The sequence below is a fragment of the Nycticebus coucang genome, chromosome 10, assembly GCF_027406575.1.
Source record: "Nycticebus coucang isolate mNycCou1 chromosome 10, mNycCou1.pri, whole genome shotgun sequence".
NCBI classification, from domain to species: Eukaryota; Metazoa; Chordata; class Mammalia; order Primates; family Lorisidae; genus Nycticebus; species Nycticebus coucang.
In genome coordinates this window covers 46,031,319-46,048,521 of record NC_069789.1, presented here as the reverse complement: position 1 = coordinate 46,048,521, position 17,203 = coordinate 46,031,319, and the positions used below count along the sequence as shown (strand labels likewise).

Sequence of the window (17,203 nt, the reverse complement as noted above, 5' to 3'; positions counted from 1 at the left end):
GGGCACACACAATAGTAAATGGCCCACAAAATCCTTGACCATGGAAGCTTACATTCAAACATATCTGATTTTGGCCCAGCATGGTGGCTCACACCTGTAATCATAGCATTCTGGAAGGCCGAGACAGCTGGACCTAAGCTCAGGAGTTCAAGACCAGCCTGAGCCAAGAGTGAGACCCATCTCTAATAAAAATAGAAAACTTAGCCAGGCATGGTGGTGCCCCAGCTGAGGCAAGAGGAATGCTTGAGCCCAAGTGTTTGAGGTTGCTGTGAGCTATGATGCCACGACACTCTATCCAGGGAGACAGAATGAGATTCTGTCTTACAAACAAACAAATAAATAAACATACCTGATTTAGTGTCATGCAGGGATCAGTGTTACGGAAAAGGAAACAGGTGGGTTAAGGAGCTAAAGAATTTTACATAGAGCATGGACTGGGAGGTGACATGTGTCCAGAGACCTGAAGGAAGCCAGGGTGTGAGCCCCCACAGCCCCCAACGAACAGTAGCGCCAGCAGCCCTGCGGTAGAAGCTTGTCTCATAGTCTCAGGAGGAAGGAGGCTTGGAGAACGGTGAGTGAGGGACGGTGTGGGCTGAGGTGTGATGGAGAGAGAGCCCAGGCCTGGGCAGGCATCGCCTTCTCTGCTCCTCCCCAGCCACGACATCTTTCCCTGGCTGCTTCCTGCGCTAACCTCAAAGCGTGGCCTCAGAGGGTCCAGTTCCCTTGCTAACCAACACTTCTGCAACTTGGTCTGGTCCAGGTTTGTCAGAGTCTAAACCATTGCTCATTCGTCCTGTGTCCTAGAAAAGCAAAGTGTCTGGAGGGCAGGCGATGATGCCCTGTACACATTTGTTTTCTAGAACGTTGATAGTAAGCAGTTTGACCAGGTTTCTGTGCTTGATTTTGCTTCTGCACGGGGTAGTCACTAGCCCCAACAGAACCTTGTGGACACTGGACAAAGGTGTCCAGCCCTTTGGGGGTATAGCTCGGTGGGCACACAGTGTAGGGAGCAGACTGGCACTGGGTGAGGATTAGAGAACTCAGCCTTACCTTCCTGGGGTAGGCACAGCCCACAGTGGAGTGCTCCATGACATCCTGTCACCTTTTACCCCTTCAGTGAGCTCTGTGCAACCCACTCCTGCATCAGCACTTGGTGGGGCCTCCCCCCAAGACCTTTGCTGACCTACTGACCTCCTATCTGAGAAGTGGGTGGTCCAGAGCTCTGAGAAGCTGTCCATCCCCAGCAGCACGGAATGTCAGGACCAGGGGACAGACCAAGCACTGCCAACACTTCAGCCCTTTCCTACCTGCCTATCCCTTTTTAATCACACAGTAATATAAGCTATCCATTCTCTAGGTGATTTCAATACACATCCCTTTTCCGCCATGCCCTGACTTACAACTGGGGGGCAGAAATACTCATCCCACATTACACATTCAAATCATTTTTGGAGTGAAAAAAAGATTACCAATCCTTGGGCTCCACCCAAGAAGAATGAAATCAGAATTTCTGGGGGTGAAGTTGAGGCACTGGTAGTTTTTAAAGCTTCCCAGGTGATTCCAACGTGCAGCCAAAGTCGAGAGAGCTAGGGCTAGCCTCCCTAGGGCCCCACGTCTAGTCAGACACAGCTTGGGCTGTGGAAACGTTTCCCCCTAAAGAATAACAAGTGTTCTGGTCCAGTGACAGTGAAGTGGGGTTACAGCATCACACACATACCAGATGGCTTTCCCCTGGCGGGTAGACATTCAGTGGAGACATCCTCTTCTGGAGAGGCACCAAGGGAGGTCTCTCTCTGATAAATGGTTCTTTGTGGATTTTTCTTTGTAGTGTCAGGGACAGAAAAATGGCCAATAAGATCAAGCCCAGCACCGCCATTAACACTATGAACCACAGCTCATTGTAGAACTCTGTGCTTTTGCTCCTTGGTCCCTTCTTTTCTCCAGGAGTTGTCAGCACCAAGCCTGCAAAACCCAGGGAAAGAAAAGGGAAATGTTACCACACAAGGCAATTCTGGCTGTTATTTGAAGGTAAATTAGAGAGAAGTGAAAAGCAGTTTGTCTCGTGTGGTGCTGGTGTGACTTGTGTGCAGGCTGGGGTGATTGCTCAGTGGATTGGTGGGCTGGTGGTGGGGGGTTGAACAAGACGCTTACAGCAAGAGACCTTGCTGGCACTCCCGGCTGTGCTGTGCTGGCTGGAAATCACCCTGCTCTGGCAAGTCCCTAGGAAAGACTGAGGGGAGAGCAATTTTTGAAAGGGGCTACTGACGTAACCTTGAGAGTTGCCCGTTTCGTGGCTGTGTGCCCTGGGAGCTAAGTCCCTTCTGGAGCAGTGGGCTCATGAAGGACGGAGGCCTATACTGATACCGCCCCAGTAACATACAAACTCACTGCTGTGGAGGTCTCACATTTCCTCACTTCATGCAACAGCCCCATTCCTGAAGTTTTGTGCAAACTGGATTTTGAGATAATCAGATTCCATTTTCCGTTGTAACATTAACAGCCTGTGTTTGCTACCATGACGCCTTTATGTTTCTTGCCCCTCACATTCTCTGTTGAATAGCATTAGTCCTGAAAACCGTCTCTCCAGTGCACTGAGAGCTTCCCCTGGGGGAAATCTTTCCGTGATGGGATGCTTATCTTTGCTTTCTGCTCCTGAGCTGAGAGTTCAGCTGATGCGAGTCTCTGCACAAGAGGCCAAAGTGGTTCCCATTTAATAAGCAGTTACCCTGCGCCAGGCCCTCAGTTTAGGACTTTGCAAAGGTGTAGATTGTGCAGCATTAGCAAGACTTGTGGATGTGGGCAAAGCTGGAATGAGCTGAGGCCAATAAGAGGCAATGACAGGGACCACTGCATGACAGCCTAGGGCAGGGGACTCCTATAGCAGCCTACAAAGCTCAGCAACATAGGGCCTCAGAGGTCAGCCCCGCCTGGCACTTGCTGGGGTCAGCATAGAAGCCTGTGAATCCCAGGCACCTCCCCATAGGCCAATGTGGAGCTGTGAGGCTGCTCATCTAACGTATTTATGGGCCAGAAGCAGAAGGACAAACAGACACAGAGGCAAATGCCCACTCCCTCACTGGACACACTTCCCCCTTCTCAGCCCTCAGGATTTTGCAGGCCTGCCTGGTTCTTCACTCTCACAGTCTCAGAAGATTTAAGAGTTCAGAATACGCAACGGAGGGAGAGACAGTGACTACAACTAAACCTTGAACTTCAGGAGAGGATACATACTAGTTTGTCAGCCCTGCTCTGCTTCTGATCAACTCTGTGATTGACTTTCTGGCCTTTGCATACCTGTCTCTAAAATGAAGGGTTGGAGTCAAACTGGAATCAAGCTCCAGCAGGACAAAATTCCCCTAATTAGGAACAAATGTATGTTGTGTGAGTAAAAACAAACAGGCCTTGGTTATACACAGAAAGAATGTTTCCTTTGTGTGGGGCACAGAGAGGAAATAGCTCTGCAGTTGTAACTTCAGAAACTGATCTGACCGGCCCAGTGGGCCCCTGTTCAGATGGACGCAAGGGAATGGAAGGCAGCCTGCTCCAGGGCAGCCTCAAAAGGGAAAAAGCCCTAGTAACAGTCAGAGGAAAATGAGGTATCTGCCACCTTCCTGCTTGAAGGCTGCCTTCAGGCAAGGAACAAGAGCATTTTAAAAGTTACATCATAATAATTAGAACTGATTACGGATATTACTCGGGCTGCACATCTTGGAATCTGTGATAATGTTCATGCACAGTCCTCAGAGTTCTTTTCCTCACTCTGCCCAAAGCCCAGCCTCCAGATATCCAGCGCAAACCTCAATTCGTATTCATGAGCCAACTGGAGATTTGTCCTGACTTTTTTGAAGAGCTTGAAATCAGAATGGTGGCCCTTTATCCCTTCCCTTTTTTCTTTTCAAAGCACCCTTTCACTCTAAGGGACTCCACCTAGACATCACACGGGAGGTCTCCCAGCAGAGGACTCCTGTGGCTGAGCCTCAGATCCAAAGAAGAATCTAACCCAGGGCCAGGGCAAGAGCAAATCGCTCTCTGTTGATCATCTGCCTCCAGGAATAGCATACTTCCCTTCGGCGAAGAAGACTAGATTAGATTTGCTTTAGAAGGTAGAATAACCTTGATTTTGTGATAGTACTCAATGTGTGGCCCTGGGGACTTACATCAGAATTACTGGGCAGGAATTATTTAAAGAACAGCGTCCTGGGCCACTCTGAGTCTGATTCTCTGCAAGGCTTGGGAACCTACAATAAACAAGCACACTGAGGTGCCTCTAGCGCATACTTAAATTGGAGAACCACTGCTGCAGAAAACGTCCTGGGGCAGGATCTATACAAAAAAATATTCAAGTTCTTGCCTCAGCAGCAACCTTGCAGAACATTCCTTGATAAATTCCTGTGTTCCTCAGACTTCCATTTGTCCACTTGCAGAAACATCAGCTTTTCTAAAAGAATATCAAATGATATCTGTTCCAGCCCACTAAGGCTACCATATCAAGTGAGATATGGATGATGCAGGAGAAATTGTGTTAGATGTTGCAAGGAATTTTATATGGCATGCAAACACCTAAGATTTGAAAACATAGAAGAATATTTTACTATTTTTATAGATTGAACCTATTCTTGATAACAAATAGGTATGTTTATTTGCACTTCAGAAATCTGTTATTAACAACATAGTTATTTAAAAACATCCTATATATACCTGCAAATATGATACAGCATTCATCACTGGAGTTTAAGATAGGGTATCAATCTCAAGTTTGTTTTAATGGAAAAGATTTGGCATTTTTCTAATTCCTATTTTGAAATTATAAAGCATCACAAATGTCAGATTCAAAGATTATTGGTAGAACTCAAAAAGATGTTGCTTAAGAATAAAATTTTAGGCTGGGTGTGTTGGCTTCTGCCTGTAATCCTAGCACTCTGGGAGGCCAAGGCAGGTGGATTGCTGGAGCTCAGGAGTTGAAGATCAGCCTGAAAAAGAATGAGACCCAATCTCTACTAAAAACAGAAAAACTGGCTGGGCATGGTGGTGGGCACCTGTAGTCCCAGCTACTCAGGAGACGGTGGCAAGCGCATCCGTTGAGCCTAGGATTTTGAAGTTGCTGTGAGGTATGACACTACAGTACTCCAGCCTGGAGCAACAGAGTAAGACTGTGTCTCGAAAAAGAAAACTGAAAAATATAAAAATTAAAATTTAATCTCTTTAGTTAAATTAGTTGGTATAAACAATCATAATCTTTTATGGAACACACAAGACAAAAACTTTTCAAATTTACCATTTTAGGCTCTGCCATCTAGAATATTACATTCCTTGTGATCAGCATGAATTGGCTGAGTAATTTCTCCCATCCTTGGATCTCTCTCTCCTCTGAATTCCTCTATAGATCACTTTTTAAAGTCACTCAAGTCTTTATTAACAGGATTTGTTGTTAGGAATGTAGTCCAATCTCACTAGTCATCTCCATGTTTATAATTCAATGATTTGGCATTTTAAGAGTATATCCAACTCCTTGCCTACTGTAAGTTCCATGAGGACTTTTTAAAACATTTCTTACAACACTTAGCAAAATTTCTTCCATGTGGTCTATGCTGATGCATTAGCACAGTATAAACAAACATATGCATGTTTCTTGAGGAAAATGAAGAGGTGCTACACCAAATATAATATGAATTAAATGTTTACCAAATCCCGCGGAGGTATCATATTGGATCAATGGTGTCTTCACACTTCCTTCATCAGTGGTGCAGGTGACCTGAAAAAAGAAGGCTGCACAAAAAGAAGAACTGGTAAATGACTCAGTCCTTCAACACCTACAAGGAGGGGGCATACTTCTAAAAGAGCAACGCATCCTACCAGGAAGATGTTTGAAAATACAATTCCAGAGGAAGCTGTGAGATTTTACCTACTGTGCTGGCTTCCAATAAAAAATTATCAAGTAACAAAGCTATAATTAGTGTAACAATAACATTTCCATAAGTGATAGAGCTAAAGAACACCAGAGCGTATACGGCAAAGGAAGAGATCATCAGAGGAGTAAAGCATAGCACACAAAGCGTATCTTGCTCTGTGTATGGTCTAAAGCCTTACTAAGTGACCTGGAATTTCTTACTGAGCAGGAGAGCTCAAAGTGTATCTTAGCAATCACAGGGTTTAAATTCCTCTTTCAAGTGCCAGGAACCTGAGGGAAGTGACTCTTGCAAGATCTCACAGCTGGTTAGCAGCCTGAGGAAGGATGAGCATCTTTCAACCAGTGGGTCATCTTCCCATCCCAACACGCTGCCCACGAACTGCAGCCATGAAAATGTGGAGCTGAATCATTGTAAAAATGTTCTTACATTTCACATACAATAAATGCAGCCCTAGAGCTCACGGTTTACCTCTACCTTGCAGCCAAAATAAATCATATTTTCAAGTAAACCAAAACATCCATTAAGGAACTCATTGCGTAAGTTCAGGTGGCTTAAAACCAAGCAGTATCTATGGGTCCTACGAGCAGGCTGTTCACTAGAAAATACTCCGCATCTTGTAAAACTTCTTCTCATTTCAATTTAAAAATGAGACAAAGAGAAAAAGGACATGTAACAAATCAGGGAGAAGGAATGCATTCTTAAAGGCAAAGGGCTGTTCTTTCAGGGAATAATTACTGAGGCAAGTTAAGGAAACCCTTTAGTCAGCCTCCTGAAGACTCAGAGATGGTCGCTGCCTGATAGGGCTGCCTGGAGGCTGGGGATACATCAAGAAAGTCTCTAAGAGACTTTCCCTTATTTTAGGATACTCATTGAGAACATGTGGGTGCTATTTCTCTGGTGACTGCAACTCTCCTCTGGTCTTGTTCCTTCACGATGACACTCAAGTCCCCTGGAAGTAGTGCTGTCCCCTGGAACTGCATTATAATTGCAATGCATCAGGCAATAAACAGGAAAGAAAGAAAAATCCTTATTTCTTCTTCTGAGCAGTAACTTCTCCCCAAGAACTGGCCACTTCAAGCAAGACATTTTAATGAGCGCCTTGCAGATTTAATATCTTGTAACAGTGGGGACAGAGCTCCTATCACCCCCGAGAAACAAGAGTGGGAAACTAACTTTTGTCTGCCGTCCTGGGTATGTAGAGGATAGTGTCGAAGCCACTGTACACACGTTGTCCTCCGTCCGTTAACACATACTCCTTCAGCGGGCCGTTCAGGAGGAAAGTGCCAGTCCAGTTTACACACACCATAGACAAATTGCCATCCACTGAGAAGGGGGCTCGGTACTGAGGCACTGGGGAGAGAAAGGATGAGTTTTAAAAATGGCAATCTCTTTGTGGGGGGTGGAGGGGTGGCTTTTTTCCTTTAAAATACAAGCAAAAACAATAAATAAATAAATACATCCTGACATTACTGGAACCCTTCACTTTTTCCTCCATGCTACAATACAACTGGTATTGGGTTGGAAAGAAAACCAAGGGAACATGTGTGAAATGCTTTCTCAGCAATTTTGCACCTGCTTTCCAAAAAAAAAAAAAGAAAGAAATAAAGAAGAAAAATCAATAAAGAGTGGTGTTTTATAAATAAAACTATTAACATACAATGGATCTGCTCACCGACATAACCCTGGAGCTCATATTTTGTTGCATTTTCCCTCTTTTAACAGGTAAAGTATCCTTAACACTATTAACTACAGAAGATAGCCATTTTTCATATCAAATCAATATTTATTGCTACAAAGCCCCAAGGACTAGATGAAGTTAATGTATTTTTTTCTCCAAACCAAACTGCTTAGATGGTGAATTATGTCCTTTTGCCATCCATTTATTTTTAAAGCTTTTTCTTGAACGGTTAGTTTGTTTTCTAAGATAGTTAAAAAGCCTTGCAAACAGCAATTGGAGTATAATAATTCATTGCCCTGACTAATCAATCAATAGCATGGTGCATTAGTATATACTTAAGTTCAAGTTCCCTAAGTATTATATCAGATACAGAAGCAACTTTGTGTGCATTTTCACAGATATATTCCCTTTTGAATTTTGAATTCCTTGCTAAAACAAAACACAATTCCTGAACTGGGGCTCGTCTCTTAAATGAATAATTTGTGTAGAAACAATGGAAGGGATACCATATCATCTTGCCAAGTCAGAATGGGTTTGTTTCATGAGATTTCATTTTCTCTAAAATAATCAATATATTTGTAAAAGCATGAAAATCCATCTATAAACTAAACCGGCTTTCAAAGAGTGGTGAGAATAAATTGGATATAATAATTATGTCTTGGTAATCATAGGAGTCACCCATAAAGACATATTTGATTCTTATCTTTCAAAATAAGACATTTCATAGAGCCGTAACAAAAAATATTCTGCAAATTCCAAAACAAGTTATCAAGCTCTCTTTAAGTTTCTATGCTTTTCCAACACCAATCCTGTCCTATATCGCAAAGGCATACACTAAGGTATTTGTTCATGATTTTGTTAATTGAACAGATTTCCACGTTTCTCCTATATCATCACAGCACAAATAGAGAGAAGATCTGTAAATAGTAAGAAAATAGAAAGATAGAAGTCTTACTTGTCTTCTTGGATTTGGAGACCTTCCTGAAGAAGAAGAGTAAGCAACCAAAATAATCAGAAATAACGGGTTTATGTAACGCCCCAAAGACGGAGAATATGGGAACAGCTACTATGGTCCTAGAATCTGACACGTTTTATCTATTTCATCCTCAAGACAATCTGTAAAGATTGGCTCCTCATTTTTTCAGTCAAGAAAGTAAGGTTCAGAGAGGTCAAACATCCTGCCCAATGTCAATAGCTGGTAGTAGGAGACCCAGGATCTGAACTCACAGCTGCTCAATGCCGCCAAAGCCCAGGCTGCTTCGTTATCATCAGTATACTTTTATTTAAAGGAGTATAATTAGCTAATTCACTTTGTGCCTCACCCAGGATGTGCTGAAGCTGGCTCATCCTGATAGTTAAATATTCAGGAATTGTGTGAGACAGTTGTTAAACTCAGCCTTTCTGACAAATTAAATTTTTGTATATAAACTTAAATTATAATAAAACAAAGGTAATACATATTCAAAGTCTGTAACATTTTCACTATTTCACTACGTCTTACCATTTTCTATGCATTTGAGGTTACTTACATCCCTTGATGATAGAAATATTATTTTATGGTACCATAAGTGACTACCCATCTCTTCTCAACTCATTCGGTGCTGTCATGTTGATAACTAGAAATCAGTAACAGTGGGACTATTTACACCAAGGAAATGGGCAAGAACTTCAAATCCAGCCATTTTTCTCTCAAGAAGACCAGCTGTTAAACATTTACACCTCACCTCTCTCTTCCACTAAAGGAATAATTCAGGCTGAGGAGACTGAACATGTTTTGCCTCTCCAGCTCCACTGCTGAGGTAATACGTGCTCCATCTATATAAAACTGCAAACGCTATTTTTACGTTATCTTCTGGTTTGTATTCTCTGATCCACATTTTCTTTCTCCCACTATGTGCGTCGTGAGTTAAAAGCAGCATAAATGGTATTTATAAACCCATATTACAGTCAGGCATTTCTTGTAGATTCCCGTATCTGTGGACCCAGAAGTGGATTAAGGGAACCTTTTCTTCCTCAGCGCTGGTGCAGCTTTCAGCCCCTTCTCTAATGTGAAAGAACAGAAAGGAATGAAACCTTAAATCTGTTCACTTTGTTCTTCCAGCATATGAAAAAAAAAAAATTGGCAAAGGCTAAGCTTCACAACTAAAAGGAAAATTGGTTCTAACCCACAAACCTTGCAGTTGTTCTTTGGCCTTCTGGCCAATACCCACAAAACAACAACAACAACAACAACAAAAAACCTGGAATAATTAGCCAAATTGGCTTATGGCTACATTGTGAAGGAGATTACCAAATCAAATGGCACATTACCAGTCATTAGATTTTGCTTTGTTTATAGTTTGAGTGACACAGAACACTGATGAATGGGGGGAACAATGTACATGCCAAGTTTTAGGTGCACTCGTTCATTAAACAACATTTACTGGGAATCTATGACACTGGGCCCTGTGCTGGCGATGAGAACTGAGAAAATGAAGACTGAAGGAGGCATAGTTTTTTAATTTTTTTTTTCCTAGAGACAGAGCCTCACTTTGTCCCCCTTGGTAGAGTGCTGTGGCGTCATAGCTCACAGCAGCCTCCAGCTCTTGGGCTTAGGCAATTCTCTTGCCTCTGCCTCCTGAGTAGCTGGGACTATAGGTACCTGCCACAACACCCGGCTATTTTTTGTTGCAGTTTGGCCCGGGGCGGGGTTTGAACCCGCCACCCTTGATATATGGGGCCGGCGCCCTACTGACTGAGCCACAGGAGCCACCCGAAGGAGGCATAGTTTTAAGGGGAAAGATTCCAGTCCTGGTCGGGGCCTGTCCATTGTATGCTGGTAATGAGAAATCCAGAGGGAGGTGTCTGTGAGGAGGCTGGCTGTGAGGTTCTAGGTTTCAAAACAGAGGATTTGAAAGAAGTGACCTCTTGGGGTCAGCCTCAAATGTTGGCCTTGGAGTGGATGAACTCACCTACAGAGGGAGGAGGAAAGAGGGAAGGAGAAGAAAAAGCAGGAATAGGGAAGGAGGGAAAGAAAGTTTAGGACTCAGACTAGAAGAACCTGCTTAGTGGAAGAACAGCCAAGAAAGCTGACCAAGAACGAATATCCAAAGAGGTAGAAGGAAAACCAGGTGAGTCGTGTCATTAAAATTAGGAGAAAACACTTTTTATTTTTTTATTTATTTTTATTTTTTTATTAAGTCTTTTGCACATAGATCATAAATAGAGAAAACACTTTTTAAAAAAGGACTGAAGTTTCAGTTGCACTGAATGCTACTGCAGAGTCAGTGAAGGTGACTCCCGGGGAAAAACGCCTCCCAGGTGTATCAGCACAGAGGTCAGGGCAAACTTAGGAAAAGATTTCATCCAGTAGCAGGAAGATAAAGAATAAGTGAGAAGAGAAAAAAAAATAGGCAAAGGGTGTATAGATCATTGTTTAGAAAAGCTTTGCTGTGAGTTTTTAGGAGAGGAGAGGCCAGCAGTTACTGGTGGAGAAGTGGAATTTGTTTTTGTTTGTTTTAACAACAGAGATGAAAGTAGCTTTTGAATTTAAGTGTGATACACTGAAGATCAAGGACAGAAAAGGGATGATCTGATCTGTGGAGAAGGGATGACAGTGACAGCATGGCAGGCAGGTTTGTTTCAGACAGAAGCAGAACCAGCCCTTCCGTGTTGCTGATAGAGACGGTGAGCATGTGGTAGGCTGCCTGTCTGCCATGGGAAGGAGCAAATTACTGACTGACCTGCTTTTTCCCTGGTGAATTAACAAAGCAAGGAGGAGACAGAGGATAAAGGGAGGTGGGTGGGTCAGTTGTAGGCTTATGGGGAGAAGTTCGAGGAGGGTGGAGAAGTTTTGTAATCTTGATTACTGGCCAGGAACGGTGTCTGGTACCTGTAATCCCAGCACTCTGGGAGGCCAAGGCCGGTGGAGCTCCTGAGCCCAGGAGTCTGAGACCAGCATAAGAGTGATGCCTCATCTTTACTAAAACACAAACAAACAAATAAAAAAGAAACAGAAAAACTAGCCTGGAGTAATGATGCATACCTGTAGTCACAGCTACTTGTGAGGCTGAGGCAAGAGGATTATTTGAGCACAAGAGTTTGAGGTTACTGTGAGCTATGATGCCATGGTACTCTACCCAGGATGAGCGAGTAAGACTCAGTCTCAAAAAAAAAAAAGGAAAGAAAGAAACAAAGAAAGGAATCTTGACTACAGAGAGTAGGAAGTTAATCGACCAGAGAACATAGTAGTACTGAGGGTGGCGCTAAGGGAGTGACCAGGACTTCTGAGTATTAACTGTACTTACTGGACATGGAACTGGCCTTAGTTGACAACCACCTCATGGAGTCATTGACTCTTCAAGTCATTATCTGCCTCTAGGAGCCTCAGTTCAGATCAAAATCTATGTGACTGGATGATATCCTGGAATTACAGTGCATAGTTCATAGTCCTGCCTCAGTTTTCTCATCTGTACATTTGGACAACAAGGGGACCTATTTTATAAGTTTATTATAAGATTATTTGTAAAATGTTTATGCAGTGCCAGTAACAGGAAGTCCTCTCTAAATGTGACCTAATACTAACATCCTGCTGTGTTTTTGCTTAAGACACATTAAGGCAGCGGTTCTCAACCTGTGGGTCGTGACCCCTTTGTAACAATGAAAATACATTGTGGCATTAGGAAGGTTGAGAACCACTGCATTAAGGTCCTTGTGTGAGATGTTGGTAATTTAAGCAACACAGAATTCTTACTTTTAAAATTAGTATCATACTCAATACCAGATAGAGTATTTTAGGTGAGAACATAATCTGATGTCATCTTTCCTTTTTTTTGGTGGGGAGACTGAGTCCCACTCTGTCACCCTGTGTAGAGTGCCGTGGCATCACCTTAGCTCACAGCACCCTCAAACTCCTGGGTTCAATTGATCTTCTTGTATTAGCCTCTGGAGTAGCTAGCTGGGACTATAGGTGCCCACCACAATGCTCCATCTGTTTTTAGTAAAGACAGGGTCTCAACTTTTGCTCAGCTTGGTCTGGAACTCCTGAGATCAAGCCATCCACCTGCCTCGTCCTACCAGAGTGCTAGGATTACAGGCATGAGCACCGTGCCTGGCCTGATACAATCTTTCTGGCAAGCAAACATGAAAAATAAGTACTTAAGGCCTTAATAAATTAAAATATTTGATGCAGTAAATTCTATTTGTCAAGATTTAATTTAAGAAGATAATCAGACATTCAAACAAAGATTCGTTCATAAGTTTTCTCATCACATTGATTGAAGGGAAATACCAAAAACACTAAAATGCCTAACCAAACCAATGTATATATGGAATAGTACATAGTCACGAAATTTAGTGACTAATGGCTACAGAGTTTTCTTTAATGTCATGGGAAATGCAAATAATACAGGGTCAAGTATAAAACTCAGAGCATGAAGTTTAAATTGTAATATGATCTCGGCCATATAGTAAAAATTATGCATTGAAAGGAGGTTAAAGTAACTGATTATGCCAAAATAAAAGATGCAGTTGCCTCTGGGGGGATTGTAAGCAGGACTGGCTTTCTGGGCACGTGAGGTGTGCACCGGCACAAGCTTCTCGTAGAAGAGTCTTGGGCATAGTCTGATGCTCTGCTGTTGTTGCCTTAAAGTTCTTAACAATTTTTGAAAAAAGTGTTCCATATTTCCATTTTCCACTGGGCCTCAGAAATTATGGATAGCTGGTTCTGATAAATTCTTATTTTATTCTTAATACTTTTTGTGTTTGCCATTTTAAAATAATAGAAGTATATACATTATACAATCAGAAGAAATGTTATAGTTGTGTACCTCATAACAACATTTTGGTCAACAAAACCCCATATGCAACTGTGGTCCCATAGGATTGTATAGACGCTACCCTGTATTGGTGTTCCACCTTTTATTTTTCTCCATTGTATTTTTACTGTAACTTTTCTACATCTAGGTGCATTTAAAAACACAAATACTTGCCATCATGTTAGAGTTGCCCACAATATTTACTAGAATGACGTGCTGCCCAGGTGTGCAGCTTAGGAGCTATAGAAGTGTAGTCAGCTATGCCTTCTAGGTTTGCCTGAGTGCATCCTAGAATGCTCGCAAGACAATTGCCTAATGACACATTTCTGAGAAGGTATCCCTATCGCTGAGCAAAGCAAGACTGTATTTTATACATATGTAAGGAACCCCAATGCATTAATTGATTGCCCTTTCCTGTGCTCAGTTGCTGTTTGGCTTTTCCTAATAGAACCACATCTCAATGTTTTCTGGAAATACTAGGGATTACGCCACATAATTTGAAAAAGAAAAGCAGTGCCAAAACTTCTTTTTGAAGTGGCCTATTTTCTTTCTTCCTATTCATTGTTAACGTCCTCAAAATTGATTTTTACTCCACTACTACGTGAAAAATCTTCCTAAATTGGACCTTGACATATTATTAAATCCAGTAGGCATTTTTCTCCAATAGTCATCTTCATTGATGTTTCAGTAGCATTCAGTGTAACTGAACACTCACTCAATCCTTTTTAAACAAGTGTTTCCCCTAGTTTTTTCAGCACCAGGCATTCCCAACTCCTCCTGTAGCAGCCTCCTGTACTCACGTTCCCGTTGGGTGGTGAAGCGGACCCATTCGGAAGCTGCGCTGCCCGCCTTGTTGTGCGCCACCACTCTCAGCTGGTAGGTGGTGTAAGGCTGGAGTCCCCCTAGGCTGGCCGTCTGCCCTGGCCCCGTGTACTTTGTCTCTGTTTGGCTGGGAGTACAGGGCAGGGCTGAATCAGGAGAACAAGCCAGCTGGAGTTGGAGCTCGTATCTAAAATGACAATGCGTACGTGCAATGAAGATGTGCAATGGGATTCACTTAACTCTCTCTTAAAAACTGGTTCTATTTTGTGAGGAGACATTTTGTTTCCATCGAATTATAAGGTCTTTCAAATTTCCATTTGCAGGGAACTGCTCTCAGAAACTCTTTATTTGACACTATTGGAAATGAGCAGCAGGTGTAATGAGAGAAATGATAAGAAAAGTCACCATCTCATTGTTTACTCAGCAACTAGTAATCCTTGTTGGCAGAGAGAAGATATTTCTCTTTTTGAAGAGGAGAGTGATAAATTGTTCTTCTCTGTTTAGAATAAAGACAATGTCTTTTCCTCAAGATGATTTTGAGTAAAGTAACTTCTTTGTACTTTGCAATAGTGAGTGGCTCGTCACAACATTTTAAATTATGTGAACTAACTTAAACATAATTATTTATGTTTAGGGCAATTTTGAGTTAGCCCCAACTTTCTTTTCTTTTCTTTCTTTTTTTTTTTTTTTGGACAGAGTCTTACTCTGTCACCCTGGGTAGAGTGCCATGGCATCACAGCTCATAGCAACCTCAAACTTTTGAGTTTGAGCAATCCTCTTACCTCAGCCTCTCAAGTAGTTGGGACTTCAAGCATGAGCTACACCCAGATAGTGTGTGTGTGTGTATGTTTAGTAGAGATGGGGTCTTCCTCTTGCTCAGCCTAGTTTGGAATTCCTGAACTCAGGCAATCCACCAGCCTTGGCCTCCCAGAGTGCCAGAATTATAGGGGTAAACCACTGTGCCCAGCCTAGTCATGAGAATCTTATGTTCCAGCCAAGGCCTAAAGAATGAATGATTCTAGAGATCCGTGAGGAGGAGCGTATTCTTTCAATGAACACAAAGTCATTGCCTTGCCTTTTTTATGCAACAATGATTCTGTTGTTTAACTTTCTATCATTACCTGACTTTATGATTTAAGTACATTGTTGGAAGCATTACCACTCAAATCGATGTATTTGCCTCTTTTGCTATCTATATACAGTAAGCAAGTCCTTCTTGGGCAGAGCTGGGTAGCTATATGTCTGTATGCAAGCCTTGTTTTAGTTTGTTCATCCTTCTGACTAAGCCAATACCTTTGAATAACACCATTGGGGAACAGGGCAGGAGTCCACTGGAAGGAGGCCATCCTTGAGGACAGTGTCTGAATCTGCGGTAAGGACAGTCCTGAGGGTGGAGCCGGATGAGTTCTCAGCTCAGCTGTAGGTCCCTTGCTGCAACAGTTGAAGCAGGTGCAGGCCTCAACCCCAATGGAGTAGGTGGTGAAGGGCTGCAAGCCATGAAGAGTCTGCTGGGTGGCCATGCCTTCAGACAGCTGGAGAGGAGGAAGATTAGATGAGGCAGTGTCAGAGATCAAAGACAACTGGTAAATGCTATCAAGAATTCCACCGCATATGTACTGAGCACCACGCTAGGCATTTCGGGAGATGCAGCATGGCCTTCAGTATAGCGTTTATCCTCAAAAAATCGCCAATCTGATTAGAGAGCACGACTTGAATAGTTGAAAGATATTTGAAATATCATAACAGTTAAAAGAAAAGCTAACATGGGAATGGACAGGTAAAGTGAAGTTTGAGCTCCAATAGAAATCACTAGGCATAATAGCATTTATATCCACTATCATGGAAAGATATCAGAAGATGGCACAGGCCACACAGAATCAGTCAAATTCTGTGATGCTTAGAAGATGCCTTTTCAAAAACAAAAATCTATACTCAAGTTATATTTTCAGTCAACATCACCAATGTCCATACTCTTCCGTAGGTTACTCGCATTTAATTTCTGGATCAAAAATCCCCTCAGATTGATGTTTTGAGTCAGGTACATGTATATTTTAAAAACTTTTGGAAGTCCATCTCTTTTTCTCAGGGAGTTGGGTTTTATTTTTATCATAGCCTTCTCTCAATCATCTTTGTAGAATTACAATTTTTTTGGTTTATTTGGAGCAAACTTTTGACCTTATTGTGGTTTTATTAAGTACTCTCTGAACCAGAAGAGTTCAGAAACTAGAAATTAATTTTCACATTGACATAGTAACACATAATTAAGAAGAGCTGTTATTTTAAAAATGCATACAATGCACTCCAAATATAAATTATTTTAGTTTATTAATGTTATCGTTTTATAAGCATGGATAATCAAGGGTTGATTGTATTTACATCATCTATATTTATTGAATAGGAAGCTCTGTGGAAAATATGCTAATATTCCTTTAACATTCAGTCTCAGCCTTTCTTGTATGTTAGCTATCGTGCGAATTGCGTTTCCGTACCTGGCACTCTGGCCTTGGAGGATTTCTCTACACTTGCCCAAATTGTTCTCTAAGTTGGTCTATATCACTTTTAATGTAATACTGGGATCTGCGCAATCTCTATTTGAGGTTGGTGTGAACAAAGAATCCTAATCTCCACTTACTCATGAGAAACATGAAGGTGACACAGCTGACCACAGGGACAAGAGACTCATCCCACAGGCTCTTGGTCTCTTCATTTTAGGAACTGGCCTACTGATTCTTTACATCCCTTCTAGCGAGTGGCCTGGGAAACACACAGTGTGGGAGCTGATTTCCCCAACAATCTCACCCATCTCCCTAGGGCTGCTCTGACAGAGCCATTATGCTTTCTCTTCCCAAGAGCTAGAACTTCCTCGAATTCTCCAGAGCAAAGACTACATTTTCAATGTGTTGCTGACCTTTTGTGCACATCAAAATGGGGATTCTGAGGATCTTCTTTGCTCTATTTTTGTCTTTTTCCTATTAACATTTATACCACTCACAGTTACC

General features: G+C 42.2%; 1 protein-coding gene across 1 annotated transcript in view; it reads right to left on the bottom strand.

Annotated features, from left to right (window-relative positions):
- The window catches only part of USH2A (usherin), an 868,259-nt gene that overhangs the window by 5,894 nt on the left and 845,162 nt on the right, over positions 1 to 17,203 (bottom strand). The window contains exons 66-70 of the mRNA XM_053607912.1: positions 15,498 to 15,736; positions 14,183 to 14,391; positions 7,083 to 7,259; positions 5,683 to 5,766; positions 1,718 to 1,962 (exon numbers count right to left, since the gene is read on the bottom strand). Coding sequence (XP_053463887.1) covers positions 1,718 to 1,962; positions 5,683 to 5,766; positions 7,083 to 7,259; positions 14,183 to 14,391; positions 15,498 to 15,736 — 954 coding nt within the window. The remainder of the gene's footprint in view (positions 1 to 1,717; positions 1,963 to 5,682; positions 5,767 to 7,082; positions 7,260 to 14,182; positions 14,392 to 15,497; positions 15,737 to 17,203) is intronic.